General features: G+C 33.6%; 1 protein-coding gene and 1 pseudogene across 8 annotated transcripts in view; one reads left to right on the top strand and one right to left on the bottom strand.

The window, feature by feature from the left end:
- The window catches only part of Abcd3 (ATP binding cassette subfamily D member 3), a 97708-nt gene that overhangs the window by 59770 nt on the left and 12859 nt on the right, over positions 1-25079 (bottom strand). For all 8 annotated transcript variants that reach the window (XR_009228550.1, XM_058585341.1, XM_058585329.1 and 5 more), the window contains exon 2: positions 3157-3193. Coding sequence is in view for 7 of the 8 variants with exons in the window: in XM_058585341.1 (XP_058441324.1) it covers positions 3157-3193 (37 nt within the window). In the remaining variant the exon portion in view is untranslated. The remainder of the gene's footprint in view (positions 1-3156; positions 3194-25079) is intronic.
- On the top strand, positions 6913-12988 carry LOC124105303 (F-box/LRR-repeat protein 3-like; annotated as a pseudogene).

The following is a 25079-nucleotide window of genomic DNA, read 5'->3' as shown; positions in this document are numbered from 1 at the left end:
ACCCACACAACCCAAAAATATAAAAATATACCCAGGAATGCTAAATATGACATCTAGCACATTGTATAGCTTTATACATTTTTAATTTTGTTTTTACAGTACTAGGGATTCAACCCGGGGGTGTCACTCCAGCTCTGAGGCACATCTCAGGCCTTTTTGTTTTTTAATTTGAGACAGGGTCTCATTTGTGATCCTCATACCTCAGCATCCCAAGTAGCCAGAATTAGAGGTGTGCTTCACTGCACCTAGCATTATTTTGAACTTTATAACACACACATCAAAATTAAATGTACACTTTAAAATCAAACTATCTTTCTGTACTATTTGCTAACTTTAAATCCTTTACCCATCCTTAAATCTCATGCCTTGTGAAAATTCTTTCACTCTACCCCATCTCAGAGATTATGATTATAAAATATTTCAATTTTAAAAAAACTCCTTTTAATTGCTTTCTCTCGTAAGAATACATCCACTGAAGAAAAATTAAATTCTGATAAGCAAAAATAAGAAACCTATACCTCCCTTCTGGAGATATCAACTTAATATTGGTATATAGCCTTGCAGATTTCATTGTACTGTGTCTGTGTGTACATACACATCCTATCAATTTTACAAAGGCGGAATCAGTATACATCTTGTATATTTTTTATTACTAGTCAGTTAGATTAATCTAAATTTTTCTTGCTCACACTATACAACCTATAAGTATATGTTAAAACAAAATTGTACAAAATTGAAAAATAGGGAGAAATACTAAAATAAGTCAAATGAATCTTGCTGTCCTACAAATTGCTGATATGACATGCAGGTAATAGGTATCACTAAGATAACTAAGTTTTGATTACTCAGATATAACTTACAAGAGATAATAATCATAGAGATATACCAGAAAACTGGACTTATGCATATTGTATTCCATTTTTCAAATAAGGAGAAAAATGTATTATAGAAACTAAATAACAAAAATTTTGTCATTAATCTTCAGGATATTCAGAGACTACAATAATACATAGGGTTTTGGAACACTTAAGAAATGCTAATAATTAGGAGTAGAGCAAGTTTACTAAAAAGAAGTCATGTTAAACTATTCTAATTTTCTCCTTTGTTAATATATTGTATTAGTATATTAGCTGACATGTAGAATGTATGACAGTATGGACTAATTTTTTATAACTGCCATATATCTGGAGCCAAGAACAATGCCAGGCATATGTGAGAGACTCAATCAATATTTGTTGAAAGATTGGCTTAATAAATGATGTAATAAATTAATCAAGGATTTTGATATTTCTCTAAAATTCTGGTGGCCTCAATGGACAAAAAAGAACTAAATTTTGCTATAATTACATATAGTCACAGCTAAATAAATTATAACCAAAAATAAAAACCCATAAAGATTAAGAAATGTCACAGAGTAATCTCCTTGGTCCTTTCCTAGTCAATACTATTAGCAATTATGAGGAAGAAAGAGAAGGTAAATTAAATGTATAGATAATAACTTGTACTTAATACACTAGATATAAGAATTGTACACTAATAGTACTGATGGTGAAATTCATTAAGCTGACATTTACAGGTATAAATTAATATTTATTTAAAAGAAACCAACTGAAGTACCCTATGATCCAGCAACTCCACTCCAAGGTATATCCCCAAGAGAAATGAAAACAAAAATCCACCTAAAAACTGGTACACAAATATTCATAGCATCACCATTCTTAAAAGCCAAAAAATGGAACCACCTAAATGTCCCTCAACTGATGAATGGATAATAAAATGTGTTATACCTATACAATGGAATACTATTCAGCAAAAAAAAAAAAAAAAGAAAGAAAGAAAGAAAGAAATAGAATACTGATTCAAAAACAGCATGAATAAACCTTGAAAATATCATGCAAAGTGAAAGAAGACAGACATAAAGGACCATATATATTACATGATTCTAGTTCTATGAAATGTCCAGAAAAAGCAGATCAAAAGAGACAGAAAACAGATTAGATTAGTGGCTGCCAGGGGCTGGGGGAAAAGAATGCTGAGGCAGTAACTAACACTTGGTATAGAATTTTATTGGGGAGTTAATAAAATTTTATAAAATTAGATAGCAGAGATGGCTTTTCAACTCTGAATATACTAATAGCTACTGATTTACATACTTAAATGAACGAATATTATAGTATATATGAATTGTATCATTAAAGTTGTTATTACAAAAAGAAAGAAATCAACTGATGAATACAGAATATAAGGTATCTGCCAACAGAACTATTCATCAGAAAGATAACTATAGGTTATAATTTACCATAAACTTCACTTAATGTAAACAACAGTTATGACTAAATAAATAATCACAATCTTAGGCTGAATTTTAGCACTATGGTATCCATATCAAGAAATGTAATAGTATTGACATATTCCATGCCAGTCAAGTTATTTCAACTACATTATACTCTTAGTGCAATGTTCAAGAAAACTAGCTTAAGCCCAAAGGAATGTGTACAGAATTGAAAAAAGAATCAAAAAGCCATGTCACATGAGAAATATGTGAAGAAATGAAGATTGCTTAGCATAAGGGAAAAAAGACTTGGCATTCACAACTATCTTTAAATATATGTGTATATTACAGAAAAAAGAGTAGATTTGTCCTGTACAGCTACAAAGGACATAACAGAGTTATGAAGCAGGGGTAAATTAACCTCAGCATGGACTAGAACTAACAGTTGTAACTGCCTCATTGGAATAATGCCCTCCACAGAATGCACAAATTCAAATAAACACTATGAGACACTACTAGTCAAGATTCTATTTCAGAAAAAAATTCTATAATACATACCAGATTAGAAGTGATATTTTTACCAAGCATGGCACATAACCTGTAATCCCAGGGACTCGGGAGGCTGAGGCAAGAGAATGTTAATTTAGACACTCACAACAACTTAGCTAGAGACCATGCCTCAAAATAAAAAACAGAGAGGACTGGGGGTATGGCTCAATGGCAAAGCACCCTGGATTTAATCCTCAGAACAACAACAACAAAGTGATATTTTAAGTTTCCTTCTAATTCTAAAAATTCTATGATTTTATCCTAATTCAGAATTGTGTAACAAAAAATAAACTAAGTATATAAAATACCAAAATGTAGAGGATATAAAAATTTACCTCATTGTTCTGTAATGGTGGTTTTCCACTTTTCTTACTGCAGGAGGAAAAAAGAGAGAGAGAGCTTTACTTTATTTGAAAATACGATCATCATTAAAATGATCCTAAGATGTCAAAAAGAATATACCATATTCTCTAAATAGGTTTCTTTTCATATCCTCCTGAGAGAACATGTTTAAAAGTAATAGTTTAGTTGTTTCTTTACAGTCTCAGTAACCCTTATCTGAAATGCTTGGAACTTGTTTTAGATTTCAGAGTTTTTCTGATTTTGGAATATATGCATATTTATTATCAGCTGAATATCCCTAATCTAAAAACATGGAGTGCTCAAAAAGTTTCAGATTTCAGATTTTTAGATTAGAGATGCTCAAACTGTACTAAGGATTATATTTCCAGGAAGTGATAGTAAGTGTTAACTACAACTATGTGACAAATATTTTGTTTGGCAATTTTTACATATATATTATATAAATATATACACTTCTTTTACAAACCCTTCTATGTAAAGATGGAAATATATTTTTTCATTTGTGAATCGAAGTTTCGCCATATAAACTGCTTTCGCAACTGGGACTTCAATAAACTTACACTAAAAAAAGCTTGAAATGTTTGTACACTGAAACACTACTTATACAGTGAAACACTGAAATGTTTCTCTAGCTGCTGGGAAACTTCCCCCAATCACATAGGAAATCCTGTGCCAGTATCTCTCTTAAAAATGAGAGAACATGTGTCATTCACATATTAGAAATGAGAAAACTGGCCTGGAAAGAGTAAAAGCCCAAAGTTTATGATTTGGCTACTAAACCATGCTACGTCCCTAAACAATATAGTTAACCAACTTAGGTCCTTTTATTACATACTCCCAGATTACCTGTGCTTCTATATAATAGTGATTATATTTTTAATTTCTTTTTTTATGTAAATTTCTTTCTAGAAAACTAGTTCCATGAGATCAGGAGCTACTGAGGATTGGTTTCTCTGAAGCTGAGATAATAGGGTATTTGGGATACAAAATGTTTGAGATTAACATCTGTAAATTTTAAGACAGAGAAAGCAAGTTCAGAAAGAACTGTGACACAGGACCAACAAAATTTTAACCAACTAGATGAAAGTTCTAAAGCAAGTACTGTCCATCAGAGCACTCTGTGATTTCTCTGCCTGCTTAATATATAAATGTGTGCTGCCACAAAGAGGTCATGACTCTGCAGCTGAGGTGGACCTTAAAGCATGGGAGAGGAGGCTGCCTGGATTCTGCATTTCTCTGCTAGGTAGTAATCCCTACTTTAAAGAGGAATCTGAGCAATACATCTCCATGTCAACTACAGGAGTCAACCCTCTATGTTCAACACTTTGTTGAGCTACAAAAATCTGCGTAATGAGCATTTTCAGTAATAAAATACCAGTTCACCCAATAAAGCTAGAAAGCAAAACTTAATTACAATTCAATAGATGTTATTTTTAAAAGTGCTTAGGTTTATTGTTTCTAATATCAATTGTATTACAGGATTGTCTGTTTAAAACTGTTACAAATTATAAAACTATTTCAGAAAATGCCTTTTAGCACAACAAATATAATAATCAACAGAATGAAGAGACAGGCTATGGATGAAAATATTTGCATACATCTGATAATCCAAAATACACAGTAACTCAAATGACAATAGAATAAAAACAAATAACCCAATTAAAAAATAAGCAAAGGACCTGAATTATCATTTCTCAAAAGACATATAAATGATCAACAAACATGAAAAAATGTTCAACATCTCTAATCAGCAGAGAAATGCAAATTAAAACTGCAGTATCACCTCACAACTGTTAAGATGACTATTATAAAAAAGGCAGAAAAAAACAAGTGTTGATAAGGATGTGGAAAAAAGGGAATTCTTGTACACTGTTGGTGGGAATATAAATTATCATGGCCATTATAGAAAACAAAAGCAATTTCTCAAGGATTTTAAAATAGAACTCCATGATACAGCAATTCTATTTCTGGGTATACATCCAAAGAAAATGAAATCAGTATCTTGAAGAGAAATCTCTACTCTCATGTTCATTGCACTATTATTCATAATAGACAAAATATGAAATCATCCTAAGTGCTCATCAAAGTACATCAAAAGATGAGTAGAAAAAGAAAATGTAATGTAATATATAATGGGATATTATTCAGTCTTTAAAAAAGAAGGAAATCCTGTCATTTACAACAGCATGGTTGAATCTGGAGGATATTATGCCAAATGAAAGAAACCAGGCACACATACACACAAAGCAAATATTTCATTATCCCATTTATAACGTGTAATCTAAAAAAAGTTGAGATCATACAAGCAAAAAGTAAAATGTGATTGCCAGAAGCTCTACTCCAGGTTGGAAAGGGGCAGAGATAGGGGACAATTGTTGGTCAAAGGATAGAAAGTTTCAGTCAAGAACAATAAATAAGTTCTGTAAATTAACTGTATGAAAAGGTGACTGTACTTTGATACCTGTAATTACTTCATAAAACGTATACATCAAAACAAAATTCTAAAAAATAAAAGTCGGTTCTTGAAGATGGCGGCGAATAGAGTGCATCACCCCCATGTACCGCGTCACTGTGCAGGTGAATAACGAGTTAGAACGGCCAAAAGCTATCTTGTTAGGAATTTCCAGCAAAATTGGGGTGCACGGAAACCTAGAGGAAGGATCTCCATCGCCCCAGGATCGGTTACTGGGGCTCAACTGCGAGTGAACCGTGCGCCCGGAGATTCAAGCTGTTTGTTCCGCGGCCCACCCCGCTGCTAGAGACTGTGGCGCGCGGGGAAACGGCATGCTAGCAACGCAGAGGAACAGTGCTGCAGATTCTGTGGGCTCCTGCTGGCTGTGCCCTCATTGTGCTCCAGGCTGAGTTCTGGGTTTGAGACGGGGGAAGGAAGCGGTCCAGTTCTGTCCTCCACACCGGACAGACCACCTAGGAAGCCAGCAGCCACCATCTTGGAGAGCTGACGTCACCATCGCCAGTTTTCGACAGATTACAGCTCATTCAGCGATAGAACAGGTGTGTGTCATTTAGACCATCTCCCATACATCGGGGAAATCCCATAAAATCTCTCCCCGGCTTTCCGGGGGCGTGATTAACAGAGTGAGCCTGAATAGAGGCGTGGGGAAAGGTAAAGGCACCTGACCATCCAACTCCCCCCTCCCACCAGCGGCAAAAACGAAACCTGTCTCGCCAGCTCTCGGAGGAGGGGCTAGAGGAGGGAATCAAAACAATAAGGTGCCTGTTCCCAGTAGCCGCGCTTCATGTCCAGGAAACTGCAGGCCCAGAATGTAGCTTGAACTGCCGAGAGGTATCACACTGGGAAAGGCCTGGCTGGCAGGAGAAGCGAGGGGACTAGAGACAAGGAATAAACCTAAGCTAGCAGGTTTAGAGAGACACCAGTGGGGGGAGGAGGGAGCGGCCTCACACGAATTGTTTCCTACAGCCGGAGGGCAAAATCTTGGCCCAGAAGGCATAGCACCACCTACTGGAAGCGAAGAAAATAGAAGCCTAACAGTGCCCCCTTTTTTTTTTAATTTTTTAATTTTTTTAAATTTTCTAATCTTAATTTTTTTTAATTATATTAATATTTTTAATTGTAATTTTTATTTTACTGCATTTTATTATTTTTTTATCATTTCTTTTTCTTTTCTATTCTTTTCTTTTCTCTTTCCTCTCTCCCTCTCTCTTTCTTGGTTTGCTTCCTTACCTTTTCCCCATCTTTCCTCTTAAGCATGACCACCCAGATTACGTACAACTTACTAAATACAAATAGATGAATACTACAAATCGGTCTATAGTCCACCTAAGCCCTTAACACCCCCAAGTACTCCTGTCTATTCTCTTGTTAATATCCGCCTGCATTTGAGCAACCCCCCAAAGAAGCTAACATATACTAACCTCCATACCATCAAATCGCCCGACCTCAACATAAAATCCTAAATTCAAACCTCAACTCTATATATGCCATCAAAATCTGTAGGCCTTTAATGAAACTAATGAATTTACCTTAAATCACAATTAAATCCAACATCTCTAAACATTGTCTCCCAACACAAAGGAGAGATATTGGAACTATAAAAAACAAAACAAATTTAAAGAAGAAAACAGAAACAGCAGTCAAACAAAGTTGGAAAGTAATGTGAGCATCATAAAAAAACAAGGGAAAAAAGGATTACAAACAATGCAGGACAACTTAAATTCACAGGAGAACCTAGAGGCATCAGAAAAATGGAAAGAGAAAGAACTCAAGGCATACCTAACTCAGATGGAACAGAATCTTAGAGAAAACTTTAGACAGCAAGTTCAAACAATGAAAGTATACTTTGAAAACGAATTACATAAGCAAATTCAAATGGCAAAGAATGAGCTCTACCAGGAGATAGAGATTTAAAAAAAAATCAAACAGTAATCCTAGAAATGGAGGAAACCAGAAACCAAATTAAAAACTCAAACGAGAATATTACAAATAGACTAGATCAAACAGAAGTCAGAACATCAGATAATGAAGACAAAGTTTATCAACTTGAAAAGAATATAGTCAACACAGAAAGGATCCTAAGAAATCACGAGCAATCCATCCAAGAGATATGGGATGTCATAAAAAAACCAAACTTGAGAGTCATTGGGATAGAAGAAGGTGTAGAGGTTCAAACCAAAGGAATGAACAATCTATTGAATGAAATAATCTTAGAAAACTTCCCAGATATGAAAGATGGAATGGATTGCCAAATCCTGGAAGCCTACAGGACCCCAAACATACAAAACCATAACAGACCAACTCCAAGACACATAATTATGAAGATATCCAACATACAGAACAAGGAGAGAATATTAAAAGCTACGAGAGAAAGGAGGCAGATTACATTCAGGGGTAAACCAATTAGGTTAACGGCTGATTTTTCATCACAGACGTTGAAAGGGAGAAGATCCTGGAACAACATATTTCAAACACTGAAAAATAATGGATTCCAATCAAGAATACTGTATCCAGCAAAATTAAGCTTCAGATTTGACAATGAAATTAAAATATTTCACGATAAACAAAAGTTAAAAGAATTCGCAGCCAGAAAACCAGCACTGCAAGGCATTTTGAGCAAAACACTACAACAAGAGGAATGAAAAACAGCACCCAAAACTAACAGTGGGAGGTAATTCAGTAAAGGGAAGAAAAAAATAACCAAAAAGTAAAAAATAAAAGTCAATAAAAATGTTATAGCATTGCTAATAAAAATTACTAATTTGTATTTATACAGCTAAATAAGAATCCATGTAATAATTAGGTACATTTGCACATGTACATACACCTCTCTCTCTCTCTCTCTCTCTCTCTCTCTCTCTCTCTCTCTCACACACACACACACCCCAATGGGTCACATGATCTCCTGGTGCTTTTTCTGCTTCAAGTTTCCTTGAAATACCTTGTTCAGAGGGCACATCTTATTAGGCATTCCCTTGGCCTAAGCACATAATTAATGTAATCCTATGTTCTTTGATCAGCCTGTGATGATTAAAACAAAACATTATTCTGTTGCTCTATGTTATTTTCATGATTACAAAGCAAAGTTCCATTTTAAGATCTCAGTTTTTCAGAAATTCTCTAAAAAAAACTCTCATTTATAATCATCCCCATAAAAGAAAGTTTTAATGGCAAAATTATTCAATATGAGGTCAAAAGTTGAAGAAAGATTTTCTCAGCTTTGCATTAGTATACATCAACCTAATACAAATTCTACTACTGCAAATTTGTTTATTACCATATATGTGGTCTGTAGACAATCACTTAACCATTCAGACACAAATACCAGCACTGAGATCTGTGAGTATAGACACTAAGATAATCAAGAATGTGCCAAATGTGCCAAAATGCAAACACAAAATTAGAAAATTCTCATAGAACTTTAGGGCCTAAGGGACAGATCTTAGACCTACTTTCCTCAGGTCCTAGAGGTCCTAGAGATACCACTCTAGCCCACCTCAGTCAAAATCTCTAATGACTCTCCAATTCTCTAGCTCCCTCCTCTTTCATGAGTTGTTGACTTGAATATCTGTTTTTTAAACAGGGTTTAATGAAAATACTGTAAATATTATAAACCTGATGTCACAATCTGAATGTACCTTTCCACCCTAAACCTACTCTTCCATTTTCCTATACTGAACATGGGTCCTAATTCAGTGAAGATATTTCATATATACTAGCTACCCAAACAACAAACTTAGGAATTATTCTGAGATATCTTTCCTTTCTCACACCCTTCATTTCCAGTTGTTCTCTACACTCTTTCCAACTCTATTGCCACTTCAACTCAGGTCACCAAAATTTCTCACATGATCTAGTATAATATTCTTATCTACTTTCTAAGTAGTTTCCTCATTATTCATCTCTCTTCTCCTATTCATTACAGCAATCATACCAAATATGGCATGCATTACACACAAATACACAAGTACATATATATGCACACTCTCTATTCTCTCTTCTATTCATTACAGCAATCATATCAAATATGGCATGCATTACACACAAATATACAAGTACATATATATGCACACTCATACATATACAAATATACACCCATACACATTGACCACATATATGTATATAAAACATGTAACCTGTCAATTAAACTAAAACAATGCTTAGAACCTAATTTTAAATTTCAATAAACAGGGGAAAAGGTTAATAATTTAAACATCCAACAAAAAAACTATAAAGGAACAAGGGAAAGCAGAAAGTAGAAAAGGCATAATAAACACTAATGGATAAAAACCCAAGGGTTGGTTCTTTGAAAACTAAAGCATCAGACAATCTAATTCTAAAAGGAGTACAAAAATGCAAGATAAAAATAAATAAGCACAAAATAGATGAAATTCACTCATTTTTAAATGAGACTTCTTATCTCAACTTTCTATAGAGATTTGAAACCTTGAATGAAATGAGTAATTTTTTAGAAAAAGGAAAAAAAACTAAACAGCTTGAAAATTTGAGAAATTTGCAAAGTTTCAGGTACCTACCTCCTATCCACCTTACCCCTTAAGAAAAAGCACCAAGTCCAAAAGATTTATAGTGGAATTCTACAAAATCTCCAGAGAAGAGATAATTTCAATGTTTTGGCTATTCTAAGGCATTAATAAAAGAAAGTATCCACATTATTTTTGCTTCAAGTAAAATACCAACACCAAAAAGCTGAAAAGTAAAAATAAAAAAAAAGGTTTCTCACTCTCAAGATAACCCATGTTCTCCCTTGAACTCATTTTCCTAATTTTGTTTTTGTGCCTCTAAAAATAAATTTTTGAACAAAAAACTACATCTATTCTCACTTCTGCCAATAGTGAGAATGCATTGGATATTAAAAAATTAAATACTTTATAATTAAATATTTTAAAATAAACATATAATCACTTTCAGAACAATGTCCAAACTCCACAATGTAGTACTCAAGAACTTCATGACCTGGTTCTAGCCTTGTTTTTCAGGCTTATCTCCTGACAATAAAAACAAATATTCTGTGCTTAAGTTACCTTAACACATCACATTGAACTATACAAAACTGCAAATATTTGGCCATTTCTCACTTATAAAGTGGCAATTTCACATGCCTCCATCTAATGCTATGTTAATCTTCCAGTATGTCTTTCTATACTTCCCCTTAAAAAGCTTCTTCCTCAATTAACCTGCTTAATTCCTACCTGTCTTGAGAACTCAGCACATGACTTCTTAGAATGGAGTGATCATCTCTTATCAGTTTGCCTGGAACAACCTTGCTTACACCTACTGACCTTGTATAATGATTAATGGTACCGTCTTTCAGTCTCAAAACTGTGCCCATTAGAAAAATAAATTACAGGTGACCCTGTCTTAGAAGCCTTCTCTGTTCATTTTCCATCCACAAACAGTGTGTATTAAGTATCCTCTGTGCTCCCTTTACAATCTGTACATCATATCTGTCCTTCATCAGCTACTTGAGAGCAGGAGCCAAGTCTTGCTCGCCTCTATATCACTGATGCCTAAGACTATGACTGGTACATGGAAGGTGCTTTGGAAACTTCTGCCCTGTTTGCCTTTTAAATTTTGTTTTACTTAATATGTTAGTAAAGTTACTTTCAAAATTAAAAAAGGAAGGAAACTGTTAATTGAGTTAGGTCAACACTTTTGGAATTTACCAATAAAACAGAAAGATCTAAACAACCAGATATCTAAATGATCAGCTTTGGAAAACCTGCTAGAGCTGAGGCAGTAAACCAAATGAAATGAGAAAATGAGAGAGCCGTTTTCTAAGACAAGCAACATGAGGAATACAAGAATACTAATTTTTTCATGAAACACTCAGGATAAGATAAGTGCTCAAAAGTTCAGCTACATTTGCATATACTTTTTTTAAGTATCTCTTGATATCCAGAATTTTCCAAATAACTTGAGTGTTTTATCTAATTTTTAATATAATTGAATCCCATTTAGAAAAACCCATACCTGGACACAAGTTATTTATCATTGACCATTGAAGTATTTTTAAAAAATTAAAAATTAAAAAAACAACCACCTGCATTCAAGATAAATTAAAAAAAATTATTGAGATTTTTCTCAATGAGTATAATTTGATTTTTCTTTACATCATCAAAAGTACAAAGATCTGGAGATAGACAACAGAGGCCAAGAGTATACATATCTTAAAAGCCAAATCCTAATAATAAAATCCAAATTTAGTAACAATGTGTTTCCATAAAGGAAATATTATATACCCAAATTTAAGTCAATTAGAATTCATTTAAGGAGCCATTTATGACAAATAAGACGTCCAACCCAAAACTTGTTTTTCCTTATGCAATTCTTTCACAAATCAAATCTCCTAGATAAATGCCCTTGGCAATAACAACTTTCATCTTCTAAGGATTTGAATTCATTTTTAAAATCCCCCAAAAGCAGTTCAAGTTATGTCATAAAAGGTAGGTGATTATTTCAAACATTGATGCTTTTGGTCCACTGAAATTACAGACTCTACCATAGAAGAATTGTCATGGTACAAAGAGGGAAAAAAAGAAAGAAGCCAACAACTCAACTCTGATGCAGAGTACACTTAAGACATAGGTACCCCAGTAATGATCCATCCCTCAAAGTACTAGTGGCCAACAATAGTGATAACACTGAAGCCACTAAAAATGAGCAGCTTTCCTCATGTCTCTTCAGCCGGTATCCTTCGTGTGGCTGATCAATGTCATGGCTTACCATGGCCCTGAATTACCACTAAGTGATGATCTGCTATTTACTCTGCTTTCTCAAAAGCATGTTCACTTGCACATTAATGCAGTCAGTGAAAATCCTGGACAGACACATTTCCATATTACTCAGAAAAGCAGGGATGCGTTCATCAAATATTCAACCACAGTGAACTTAGTGATGTATTTTTTTAATATAAAGAGGAATTTGACCCATTTTTTCATTATGAAATTCCTGCCATTCATCTTCACTTTTGAGAAATTGGTAAGCAAAGGCACACTTGACTGTGTGGGAATGACATGCCCTAGACTAGTTGAACTAGTAATGTATGCTAATGGATTATAGTTGCTTGATGAAGAGTTAATTCACATTCCAGAATGTTGCAAAAATCTGTCAGCACTGAACTAGGGGAATGTGAAATCTCATGTAGTGCTTTTGTTGAGTTTGTAAAGATGTATGGTGGCCACCTGTCTCAGTTATCCATTATGAAGAAGTATTAATTCCTGGCAAAAAAATATAGTTTGGAGCAGATTCACTGGGAAGCGTCCAAGCATTCTGGTAGGATGTGATTTCCAGATACAATGCCTACTTGGTAAGGACTGCATGATGAAGGGCATGATGAATAGTACCTTAATTTCAAGCAAATATATTATAATAAAAATTTATTTGCTGTCATTCTGATATAATTCTACTATTTTGTGGGACATAACTTTGGTACCCAGTGTATACATAAGGATTATTTAATAGGTTATTTAATTTCACATGCCTGACTTATGGAGATGTTTTGAATTTGAACTCAATTAGCCAGCTACATCTTATTTGAAAACTATACATTCAAACCATCTATAATAATCCTATAAATCAGTTTGGGGCAGAAAAATCCATTTGTTCCTTTAGCCTGACAACAATCAAATCTCTAAAACTTAAGGAAAAAAAAGATTTCAGATTAGAAAGTAATAACCATTTCTGAAAGTAATAACCATTTTCCTTCAGACTGAAACAATTCAGTCTGAAGGAAACAAAAGCTATACATTATAATACCTAAGAAACAAGCACTAAGAGGTTTTCTGAAAGAGAGAGAGAGAGAAGAGAAGAGAAGAGAGAGATATTTTTTTAATATTTATTTTTCAGTTTTCGGTGGACACAACATCTTTATTTTATCTTTATGTGGTGCTGAGGATCCAACCCAGCGCCCCGCGCATGCCAGGCGAGCGCGTTACTGCTTGAGCCACATCCGCAGCCCCTCTACTCATTTTTTTAAATGACATTTTAAGGTCTTCAATTATACATACACCTGTTATGAGTGAGGTGTTTAATACAGCTCAGGAAAGTGAGCATTTTGTGATAAAAGTATAGGATATATCCACATCTAATGACAAAGATTTGTTGAATGTTCTCATGTTACGAAGCTGTTTTAAAAATTAAAAAAAAAAAAGTGTGGGGGGGATGAGAAATTGGAACACTTAGAAAACTGATAAATGTCACACAGTGGTTATTATAGAATGGTAACACATAGAGCCAAGTTCAAACTACAAGGAAATAAATGGAATAGAAAGGAAATAATATTTAGCTTTGTATAAACTTCTAGATTTCCTTTGTAATCTGCTAAAAGACATAAAGTTCTTTTCTGTAACATATTACTATGCATGTGGCACTTTGAGGCATTGTAAGCAAAAGTAGGGACTGTTTTATCAGTCTCCTTGGTTTTTTCTATCTTTGCTTAAACTAGTTTGAAAGTATTTTACTACAATTAAAACGAAAATCTTATCTACTTTTAAAAAGCCAAATAAAAATAATTATAAAGAAAACTTTTAAATGTTTTGTAAATTATTTCCAAGAAAGAATATTAGTCTCCAGTGAATTTTAGAGATGGCTCATCTTTCCATTTTGGAATTATGATGTTAATATAAGTAGAGTTAAAAAGGGAGGGCTGGGGCTAGAGCTCAGTGGCAGAGCACTTGCCTACTATGTGTACGGCACTGGGTTTGATCCCTAGCACCACATACAAAAATAAGCAAATAAAATAAAAGCATGCTGTCCATCTACAACAACAACAACACAAAAAAAGGAGCACCAGGGTACAGTTGAGCATAAACAGAAAATATAGAAGATGATATATTTAAGTTCATAATATTATATATTTGAGTAAACATTGCTAAGTGAACAGAAAACTTTTAATAGAAAAATATCTGCTGTTTTGTGATTGTTAATTTGGTTAAACTAATACTTTATATTAGATAGATTTTATATTACCTTAATATGAATAAAAGTAATTCGATGCATTCAAGAGTCTATATAAATACTATGTTTGGGGTTATATTTAGTACTTAATTTTTTAGATAAAATATAAACTTTGATTCTGGGTACTATAGTGTAGTAGATACTATCCTCCTAAGAGAACTGAAAGTAATTTATCCCCAGAAATAATCATAATGCTTGAAATGGTTCCCTTCAGTAGTATGACTTTTAGAAAGTATTTTGGCAATTAATAGAAGTTAATCTTAAAATACATGAACTTCCTAAGAATAAAATAATAATTATTTTTGACATAACTTATGCTTTTCAAAAGATATATTTTATGCTTCAGTAACATATAAATGAGAATTTAAAAGGCTCATCTAAACCAGAAAATTAAAAGCAATTAATATAACATTTCCCCCCTCTTACCACATAGTTCTGATTGTACAAGAAATACTTGTACCTAGTAGATTTTGTTTTTTTAAACAACTCTGGAAAATGGATATGACAGTACATGTATTAGTTCTACTAACCAAAGTTTGAAAATTTAATTTTTGTACAAATTGAATTATAAAATGCTTGAAATACTTTGTTACTTTATAAGCAAAATGCACAGCACTTAATCTGTTTATATTGTAAAAAATGTTAAATGCTTTTATCAATTTGGGAATAGTTACTAAAGAAAATTTAAAAGACAAATTCCTTAGAATTTCTAAGGAAATGAATATTATAAAATAAAAATTTGAAAGCAAAAAAATCTACACGCCTTATCACAACACTATAGATCACAGACTCAGATATATAATAAGGGATTCAAAGATGAATAGGATAATACTTGCCTTCAAGGGGTTTACAATCTAGCTAGAGAAAAGTACTTACAGACAACTAGCCTATCAGATTAGTATTTAGATCTAAGCAAGGTGCTATTAAAGACAAAGTGAAGAGCAACTAATGTAAACCCAAGAGAGGAAAAAAAAGTAAAAACTATATTCCAGAAATGATGTGAAATCTAAACTGAGATTTAAAAATGAACAGAATTTATGGGAAAAGTGATAAAAGGTATGATATTCCAAGCTAAGTTAATGATAAAGCATTAACATGATAGTGATGTGGGAAAACAATGATATAACTCCCTTGAGAAACAAAACTATGAAACGTGAAATCTGAGTTTTGCTTTTGTTTATTAAGATGCTATGCTACAAAGCATCTTAAGTGTCTTAAAGTTGTTCCCTTACTGACAATGTACCTAAACAAGAAAACTTTGCTCTTAAAAGGAAATTATGTCTACTATAAGCCTCTAAATTTATCCTGACAAGAACTATTAAATAAAATGTCCAGAACACCAAAAAATAATAATAATAATAATCAAGCACCAAGGTTGAAACCACAATCTGAAACCAAGGACCAACAAAAATTACAGAAGGCAAACAGACCCAAAAAGATTCCAGACCCTTGGAATTTCCAGACAAATCCTATAAAATATAGTGTGTATTAAATAAATATAAATAAGGGGGGAAGCAGAATGAAAGTAGTGTTCTAAAATCATTTCCTGGGAGGATGATGTTTAGACTTGTTTAACATTTGTTAACACTGTTCAAAGGTATGTAATGCATGTTAAAATGTGTTGGGTAAACAGTAAAAGACAAAATGAGCTCTGAGAATAACTTCCTAACTGGAAGGGGGACGGGGGGATGAAATAATAAAAATAAGAATCAATTGCCTTACAAGTAAACCCAGACAAAACCAAAGAGGAACTGTTCAGTCACAGAACTGAAGGTAAAAACTATTTTAAAAATCTGAGTTTTGGGCTGGTTTATTATGTAGCAATAGATAGCTAACAGATATAATTCTGAGAACTCATGCATCAAAGAAATCTGAAAATATCCTGAAATAAATGATATATCAAATAGTATGTTTACAAAATGAAAAAATTTACATATCAAGAAATCTGTGGAATCTAAATGAAGCAGTAATGAAGAGAAATGAAGAGAGATCATTACTTTAACAAATACATATATTAGAAAAAGCAGCTGAATATTATAAAAACAACAAAATTAACTGAGAGAAAAATAAAAGAATATAAATACATGCAAAATATTATATGATTTAAAAACAGACACTAGGCAGGTAAAATAAAAGCTGCATTTCTTTAAAAAAAAAATGTAGTACTTTATAAACTTGCAGCAAGATCCAAAAAGGGGGAAATAAAAATATTTGAAATTGATTAATAGATTAGACAAAATCACCACCAAATTCCTACAACACAATTCTAAAATTATACACAAATTAAGAACAATTCAAGAGTTGATAACTGGAGGAAATGAAGAGGTATTAGGGAATAAAATAGACCAAAATATATTGTAATATTGTGTGAGTGTATAAATGTGTAACAATGAATTCTACTATTATGTGAAATTATAATGCACCAATAAAAAATAAAAATTTTAAAAAGAGTTGATAACTGGCAAACTTCACAGTTTGTATATAAGATTCACTATATTCATGAAATAGGGTTCCTCTAGATCACCTGTTTCTTTATCAAAATATCCAATTCCCATAAAGGCAGAAAAGTCACTTTAAACATCTTATAAAGAGGATTACAATTATTCTTTTTTATTTAATACTTCTGGTTGTAGATGGACACAATATCTTTATTTATTTTTATGTGGTGCTGAGGATCAAACCCAGTGCCTCACACGTGCGAGGCAGGTGCTCTACCACTGAGCCCTAGCCCTAGCCCTAGCCCCAGCCCCTACAATTATTCTTAACAATAATTGTAAAGGTTTTCTTGGTTTTTTTTTTTTTTTAATCTTTTAACCAGACACAATGGCATGTACCTGTAGTCCCAGCTGTTCAAAAGGTCAAGGCAGGAGAATCAATCACTTGAGCCCAGGAGTTTGAGGCCAGCAAGCTGGGGCACACAGTGAGATCCCATATTTTTTTTAAAAAAGCTTCTGTTTTCTGTGATACCTTGGTTTGCAATCTGAAGCAATGAAGGTCTCTGGCATGCCAGGAGGGCTCCTCCTGCTGTGTGGGATTCATGGCCTTGCTGATTTGTCTGTAAATTTCTGAATTCTGGCTTCTGGTCAGAATTAGATGAATGTCTTTGGTGAATGAAATGCCACCCCAGCCTTATGAGCTTTATCTAGGAATTGTTTGTTCTGTAAGCAGAGTGCTATCTGGCTTCTTCAAATTCATCTACACTCTTACCTCTGGTGGCATCAGGAAATATGAACACCCATGGGGCATTCTCACTGAAAGTTCACTCACATATGAACCAGTGATTTTAAATATCAAAGGTTATACCCCAATATCATGTTTTGTTCAAAAAAAAATTTTCATTCATCTTTGCACATAAAGAGGTACGGAATAATAGTATTCCATCCGTGAAAACAATCCCTGGGCCAGTAGGAAATAAAAAACTCAACATTATCTCAAGTGGAAAATTTGGGGACCCTTCTAGGAGCATCAGATGGGCAAGTTTTTCCCTTGGTAGACTAATTTTTATTGCTTGGTGTGAAGTGGAAGAATTAAGCTATAGATTCTGGTGGTGAAGATAACCCTGTAAGCCCTGGAACTCCAGTGATCCAAAGGTTGCACTGACTCTTAAGAGATGGACAAATGTATATGGATATTACCTTTTACCTTTTTAATAATGTTCTTTTAAAAATCAGTTTGCTCTGCTGTACATATTTATGCATGTGAGGGGAAAAGGAGCTTCCCAGACTTATATTTGTAACAAAGGCAATTTCTTTAAAGCTTTTAATTGTGATTATAAACTTACTAAAAAACTGCTAGACTATTACAAAGATTTCTCATATACTTTCAACTACATTTCCCAATTAATATTTTACCACATTTGCTTTTTTATTCATTCTCTCTCCATACACATATACAAATTTTTTCTGAAAGATTTAAAATTAAATAACTATTTAAATACATCAGTGTCTATTTTCTAAAAACAAAGACTTTCTCTCACATAACCACAGTACAATTATCAAAACTGTGAAATTAACATTGATGCAACATTATAATCTATAGATTTTATTCAAATTTCTTCAATGGTCCCAATAGTATCTCCCACCCTATTCAATCAACACCCTTCTTTTCCACTGTGCTCCCATTCATGCCCTGTAAATAACAAATTTTTATCACTTTCTGATTTATCTATCCTGTTTCTTTTTGTACAAAATGAGCAAATATGTATACATTTGATTTTTATTCTTTCTTACATAAAAAGTAACATATCACAGTCTTTAGTAATTTGCTTTACTTCCTGACAATCATTCTTATTAGTCCACAGAAAGCATCTTCATTTTTTTAGCTACTCAAAACTCCACTATGTGTAAGAACCAGTTTGTCAACCAGATTTTATGGGCAATTAAACTTTCTCAAACAGTTTACAATTACAAGCAATGCTCTGATAATAATCTTATGCATACCATCACAGCTGTATCTTCCATGGGACTGCTGAGTCAATAGGGAAATGCACAGTAGTTTTGTTACCTATAGCCAAATTCCCCTCCAAAAAGAATGTGCTTTTGTTGCAGCACCAGCAATATAAAAGTGTAAAAAATGTGTTTCTCCATTGCCTCACAAATAAAGTATATTATGACATTTTTAAATTTCTCCCAATGTAAATGTGAAGCAGTCTCTTAGTATAGATTTAATTTGCATTTCTCATTTTGAAAAGTCAATCATACATATAAGAGTCATTTTTGTGAATTATCCCTTTATCTGTGATATACACTAAAGACAGATTTTACATTGCCATTTGTCTTTTGACACTTTGGTGGGGTTTTGCCACACATGAAGTTTTTAATTTTATGTAGTCAAATAATCACTATCTTCTTTTATTGTATTTGAATTTTTGAGTCACACTTTGAAAGATTTCCTATGTATCTAGGTTACAGAGGAATTCACCCACTTTTAATCTGGCACTGGCATAGCTTTAATGGATTTATTCTTACATATAGTATATTTATTCTTGTATATGGTTATTCTTATTTCCAGTAGCTTACCAGTTGTCTCATCAGTGTTTATTAAAAAGTGTATCTTTTTCCAATGATTTGAGATGAATGGGATGATTTTAAATCTCCCTGAATCCATTTCCCACCTCCCAAAAAAACCCAGACTGAACAAATAAAATAGCAAACCCAAAAAATCCATGGACAACATATACAACAAAATTTTTAAAATGATTAAGTGTTCCTACAAGACCCAAAATATAAATATGAGGTACCAAAATGCCAACAGCTACAAGACCTGAATGATAGCAGTACCTGTGTAAAAAAAAAAAAAAAACAGTAGAGAGAATTAACAGGGTATCCAAAATCACTAAAATAACTCACAGGAAAACTCAAATGGCCAATTTAAGAAGAACAGTGAAAGTGGAAGGAGTTCTGCACATTCCAATAAATAGCACAGGGGTTCAATGAGCTCAAGGTAAGGTTGGAATGGCTAAAACAGCCTGGAACTCTTAATACTCAAAATTAAACAACTACAACTCCTTTGGGGTTCAGAAAACAATAACCCAAACATGCCACTTTGGATTTCAAATAGAAAGCATCTAATGCTAAGAAAGATACCTTTTCTACCTAAAGAATGAATCTGCCAAAGAATAACACAACTGTCTTCAAATTTTCTTACTGAAATTTCATTAATCAAGGAAGATTATCACAGGAAGAAACTGAAAATCAGACACTATACCTCAAGCCAAGAACTTTGTCCCAAGCCATTGTCTATTTATTCCTCCCCTAAAAATCATTTATTCCCCTTAAAATTGCCCACAGCCCCCTACTTTCCTCTCTCCTATGAGGAGTGTATTTAAGTCTCAACCATCTGGCCTTTCTTTGAGTTCTCATATTTTGTTTGGTGCTTGAGCACATTAACAAACTGTTATGAAAAAACAGTCTATTGTCAGTTTGTTCCATCATACTCAAATACTGAAAGGAAAGTTTGAACTTCCCTACAGCTTCCCTTCAGAATAAAGCCTCACCTTGAAGAGAAACTGAGGGAAACAGAATCCAGCGCAAGCTGACTGAGAACTAAATGAAGGAAAGAAACAGCCTGGAGATCTAACAGTAAACTACCATATTTTCAGCCATTACAGGAAAGCAACAAAAGAGGGAATTTAGAGCACAATTAGAAAAATTATACTTCTCATTTTAAAAGGTGAAGAATTAACTTCAGATCAGAAAATAAGCAACAAAATAGGCTCAAAGTTAAATCTTTTACATCGTTATTTCAAAGATTACAAAACATAAGTGTATTCCTACATAAAATGAAAAGATGTCAGAAAGACTTTCCTATAGGAGATAAAAACTATAAATTATGATCTCAAACTAAAAAAATTAAGTTAACAATGCGAAATATAAACTAGTAAAGAAAACAATTTGTAAAACTTACAAATGTGATAATCAGAAATTTGAAAAGATAATTTAAAAATTGAATATGAAACTATAAGAAATACAGAACAAATTAACAGATAAAACTTGAAAATAATACACAAATTATATACATACAATTTTATATATTTAAACAGAAAACAAACCATTTGAGAAAAGTGATAAACATAAATGACAAACAAAGGTCATCTGATTTGTTAAAGTTCCCTCATAATTATTTTTAAAAAGGAAACAAAAAATAAAACTACAATTTGAAAAAACTCACCTGCAATAAAAAGGATTTGAAACCATAATATTAAACCACGTGAAAATGCCAAAATTTGATCATTTTTTGATCTATAAAAATGGTTACTTCAAGCTGGGCATAGTGGTGCATGCCTATAAGCCAGCCTCAGCAATAGTGAGGCCCTAAGCAATTTAGTGAGACCCTGTCTCTAAATAAAATACAAAACAGGGCTGGAGATGTGGCTCAATGGTTGAGCACCCTGAGTTCAATCCCCTGTATCCCCTACCCCACCGCCAAAATAATGGTTATTTCATGTGGTTCAATAGAAGAGGGGAGAAGGAAACTACATACTTCAGAAAAATCAACCCAGAAGAACCCAGGATTTATTACTAAAATAAATGAATATAAGCTAATAACTAAAATAACATTTATAAGTTTTAATATGAGAAAACAACGTTTGTGTCCCCAAAAGAATAAGTCACACAAAGGGGAACGCAAATAGGTCACCACCAAACTTTGTCAGCAGAACTTAATGCCAGAAAACAATGGAGTAACACATTCGAATAGTCAAGAAGAAAAAACTTGAACCAAAGAATTTTAAGTCTAGCTGAATTATCAAACAGTCAAATATAAGAACCATAAACTGTTTTAAATATGAAAGCATTCATGAATATTGTCCATGAGTGAATGTTGTCCATAAAAAAAAGAATGATCTTGGACAAAAGGAATGACTACAGAGCCACTGTGATAAGGAGAGGTAACGAGCATTAAATATTGTAGAACCAAGACTAAATAAGAGTTAAAAGGCAGAGAATATGCTCTGATGATGTAAATATAATACAACCATAAAAACATGAAGAATTTGAAGAGCATGTATTTTGTTTAAAAAAAATACTTTTCAGAAATCATATTGATATATCTGCAATACTACCTGGAGAGTGTTATGTGTAGAAAATGTGATAAAGCAACTGAGTATCCCTGTGATATTCTAATTTGACCATCCCCTATATTCTTAATAATCAGGATTAATGGTATAGAAAAAAGGAGATACAAATGTTTGGCAGCAGTTAGTGATGAGCAGTGAAATATGAACCAACACTACAGTTGGGTCACAGGGTTTCTTTGAAACTGCCTTTAGTGAACAATCAAGTAACTTGTAGAACAACAACAGGTGTACTAACCCTGAGAATAAACACATGGAAACAGACGGAGTCAATTAAGAAATAGGTCAAGAAAGAAAGATCAATGGAGCTAACTTCTTGCAGGGTCTACTGAGGTCATTGTAAAGTTAGAATTTATGGACCTAAGTTTCTCAATGTATTTCAGAAGGAAATATCATTAACAATACAGGCACACTAAGATGAATTTTGCCCAGTCATTGATCCCAGTACCCACATCAACTTGTAGGTAAAACCCTTTGAATAGAATGGCCATCGTTACAGTTCTGGAAAGAACCAACAAGGGTCAAAAGCTCTACTGCCCAATATGAAGGAGGAGTTGAATAACTGACTGGGGTCAAGTACAGAAGGTGGTTCCCAGGTCTCAAGGCAACCATAAAACAGCAACAAAGCCTGGTGTGGTGGCACATGCCTATAATCCCAGCTGCTCAGGAAGCTAAGGCAGTAGTAGGATCTCAAGCTCAAAGCCAGCCTCAGCAAAAGCAAGGTGCTAAGCAACTCAGTGAGACCCTGTCTCTAAATAAAATACAAAATAGGTCTGGAAGGGGCTGGGGTTGTGGCTCAGTGGTAGAGCGCTTGTCTAGCATGCATGAGGCACTGGTTTCGAGTCTCTACACATATACAAAAAAATAAAGGTCCATCAACAACTAAAAAATATTTTTTAAAAAATAGGTCTGGAAATGTGGCTCAGTGGCCAAGTGCCACTGAGTTCAATACCCAGTACCCTACCCCACCCCAGCCCTGCCACAAAAAAACAAAAACAATAAATTTGGAAACAACACTGTTTCCTCTTGATGACCTGCTCTCCAAAGAGTTCTTTGCTGGAGTCTAACTTTATTTGAAGATACCAGCTCTCTATTTCCAGAGGGTTTTTTGCTGGAGTCTAACTTTATTTTCACTCATAATATAAAGTTCTCTTGTTTGGCTTTTTGTATTTGACTTTTAATATTCTTTTGCTGAAACACAAGCATCAAGATTTGTAGCTTCAACTCCCCACTCTACTGTGACACAGATGCAGAAAACAATAATTTAAAATCTTCAAATCCTATATACAGACTGGAAGTTATACAATATTCTATTTGTTTTTAAGAAAGGCCTAGACACAATGGCCAACAATCTCAACAAACATACCCAAGTTTCAGTGGTGATCTTGAAATACCATTTCCCATTAAAAAGAACCAAACTCTTCTTGGAAAAGAGATGATTTTAGGTCTGATCAGAATATATCTAACAGGAGCTTAAACCATACTATTACAGGCAGGAAGGAAGTTACTATCAAAGACCACTGAGGCCATGACAACAGGACTAAGGAACCAACTTTAAAGAGACTCTCACTGGACCAAGATGGACAACTGAATATGAATAAAGATAATAACCATAATGAACAGATGCACAAATAATTAAATCAGTAGTTCTTGAACTCACTGATCACCTTCAGACAATAACAGGAATCTAACATATTATTCTGAAAGTTGGTTATTAAAAAAGCAACTCTCTGGGCTGGGTTGTAACTCAATGGTAGAACACTTGCCTAGCATATGTGAAGCACAGGGTTCAGTTCTCAGCACCACATATAAATAAATAAAATAAAGGTTCACTGACAACTAAAAAAATATATTAAAAAAAAAAAAAGCAACTGCCTATCCTGCTTTTCTTAACTGAATTGTACCAATAGGTAACCAGAGAATACAAAAGCAAAAGTTTCTTATTATGGAAGTATTCCACCTTATAAATAAATAACAGAATTCAAATATATCATCTTATAAGCCTTACTAATAAGTCAATTATTTACACATAAACCATCAATGGCTGTTAAAATCACAAAAGAGAAACAATCATACACTATACACTTCTTGACCAAGTAACCACACCTGGGCCTGTTAGAGTCTGTAAACAAGTCAAAATAACACCTGGCATTTTGCCAGGGGAACGTTAGAGTTCCTAAACAAGTCTGGATGGTGCCTGGCAAAATGCCAGAGGGAGTGGTTTGAGAAGTAATAAAAGCGAGCCATTAAGTGTGGAGATTCCTGATTGGTTGACTGATGTATCTAGTTTATGTTAATTAGATAAGCTGTGTGGAATGTATAAATACTGCTCCTGTCCTGCAATAAACGGCTCCCACTCCTGCTGTATCAATCTACGCAAGTTGTTCGTCACCCCCTGGTTATTTTGCTGCATCCAGCCGGACTGCGGCATGGGCCTACGAAGTATTCCTGTTCATAACAACCAAGACAAGCAAAACTTCAATCTGATCAAGGTTTTAGATCCAACTATCAATTTGCACAAAATACAAAGGATAAAACATTATGCAATCAGCATAGTTCAGAATCTGTATAGGTCAAAATATCTGTTGTTTCAACAAACTGTAAGAAAAAAGGGGAAAAGATGGATAGCAGGGTAATGTATACTTTCAGAAACTTAAAAAAACCACAGACACAACTAAATTATATTGCTCAGCAATGCACATTTAGGTTATAAAATTTAAGGAAATGAAATTAGTATAGAAGTCAGAATAGCAGTTACTTTTAGGTGAAAGGAAAGAAGCTGTGATTGGAAAAGGGTCACCTGAAAGACTTCTAGAATGGCTGCAGAGATCCATTTCTTGATCAAATGGTGGTTACAAAGGTGCTTTATTTAT

This window comes from Marmota monax, unplaced genomic scaffold (genome assembly GCF_021218885.2).
Source record: "Marmota monax isolate L192 unplaced genomic scaffold, Marmota_monax_Labrador192_F-V1.1 WCK01_AAM20220418_F8-fsc00070, whole genome shotgun sequence".
Taxonomy (NCBI): domain Eukaryota; kingdom Metazoa; phylum Chordata; class Mammalia; order Rodentia; family Sciuridae; genus Marmota; species Marmota monax.
This window is presented reverse-complemented; position numbering and strand designations above follow the sequence as displayed.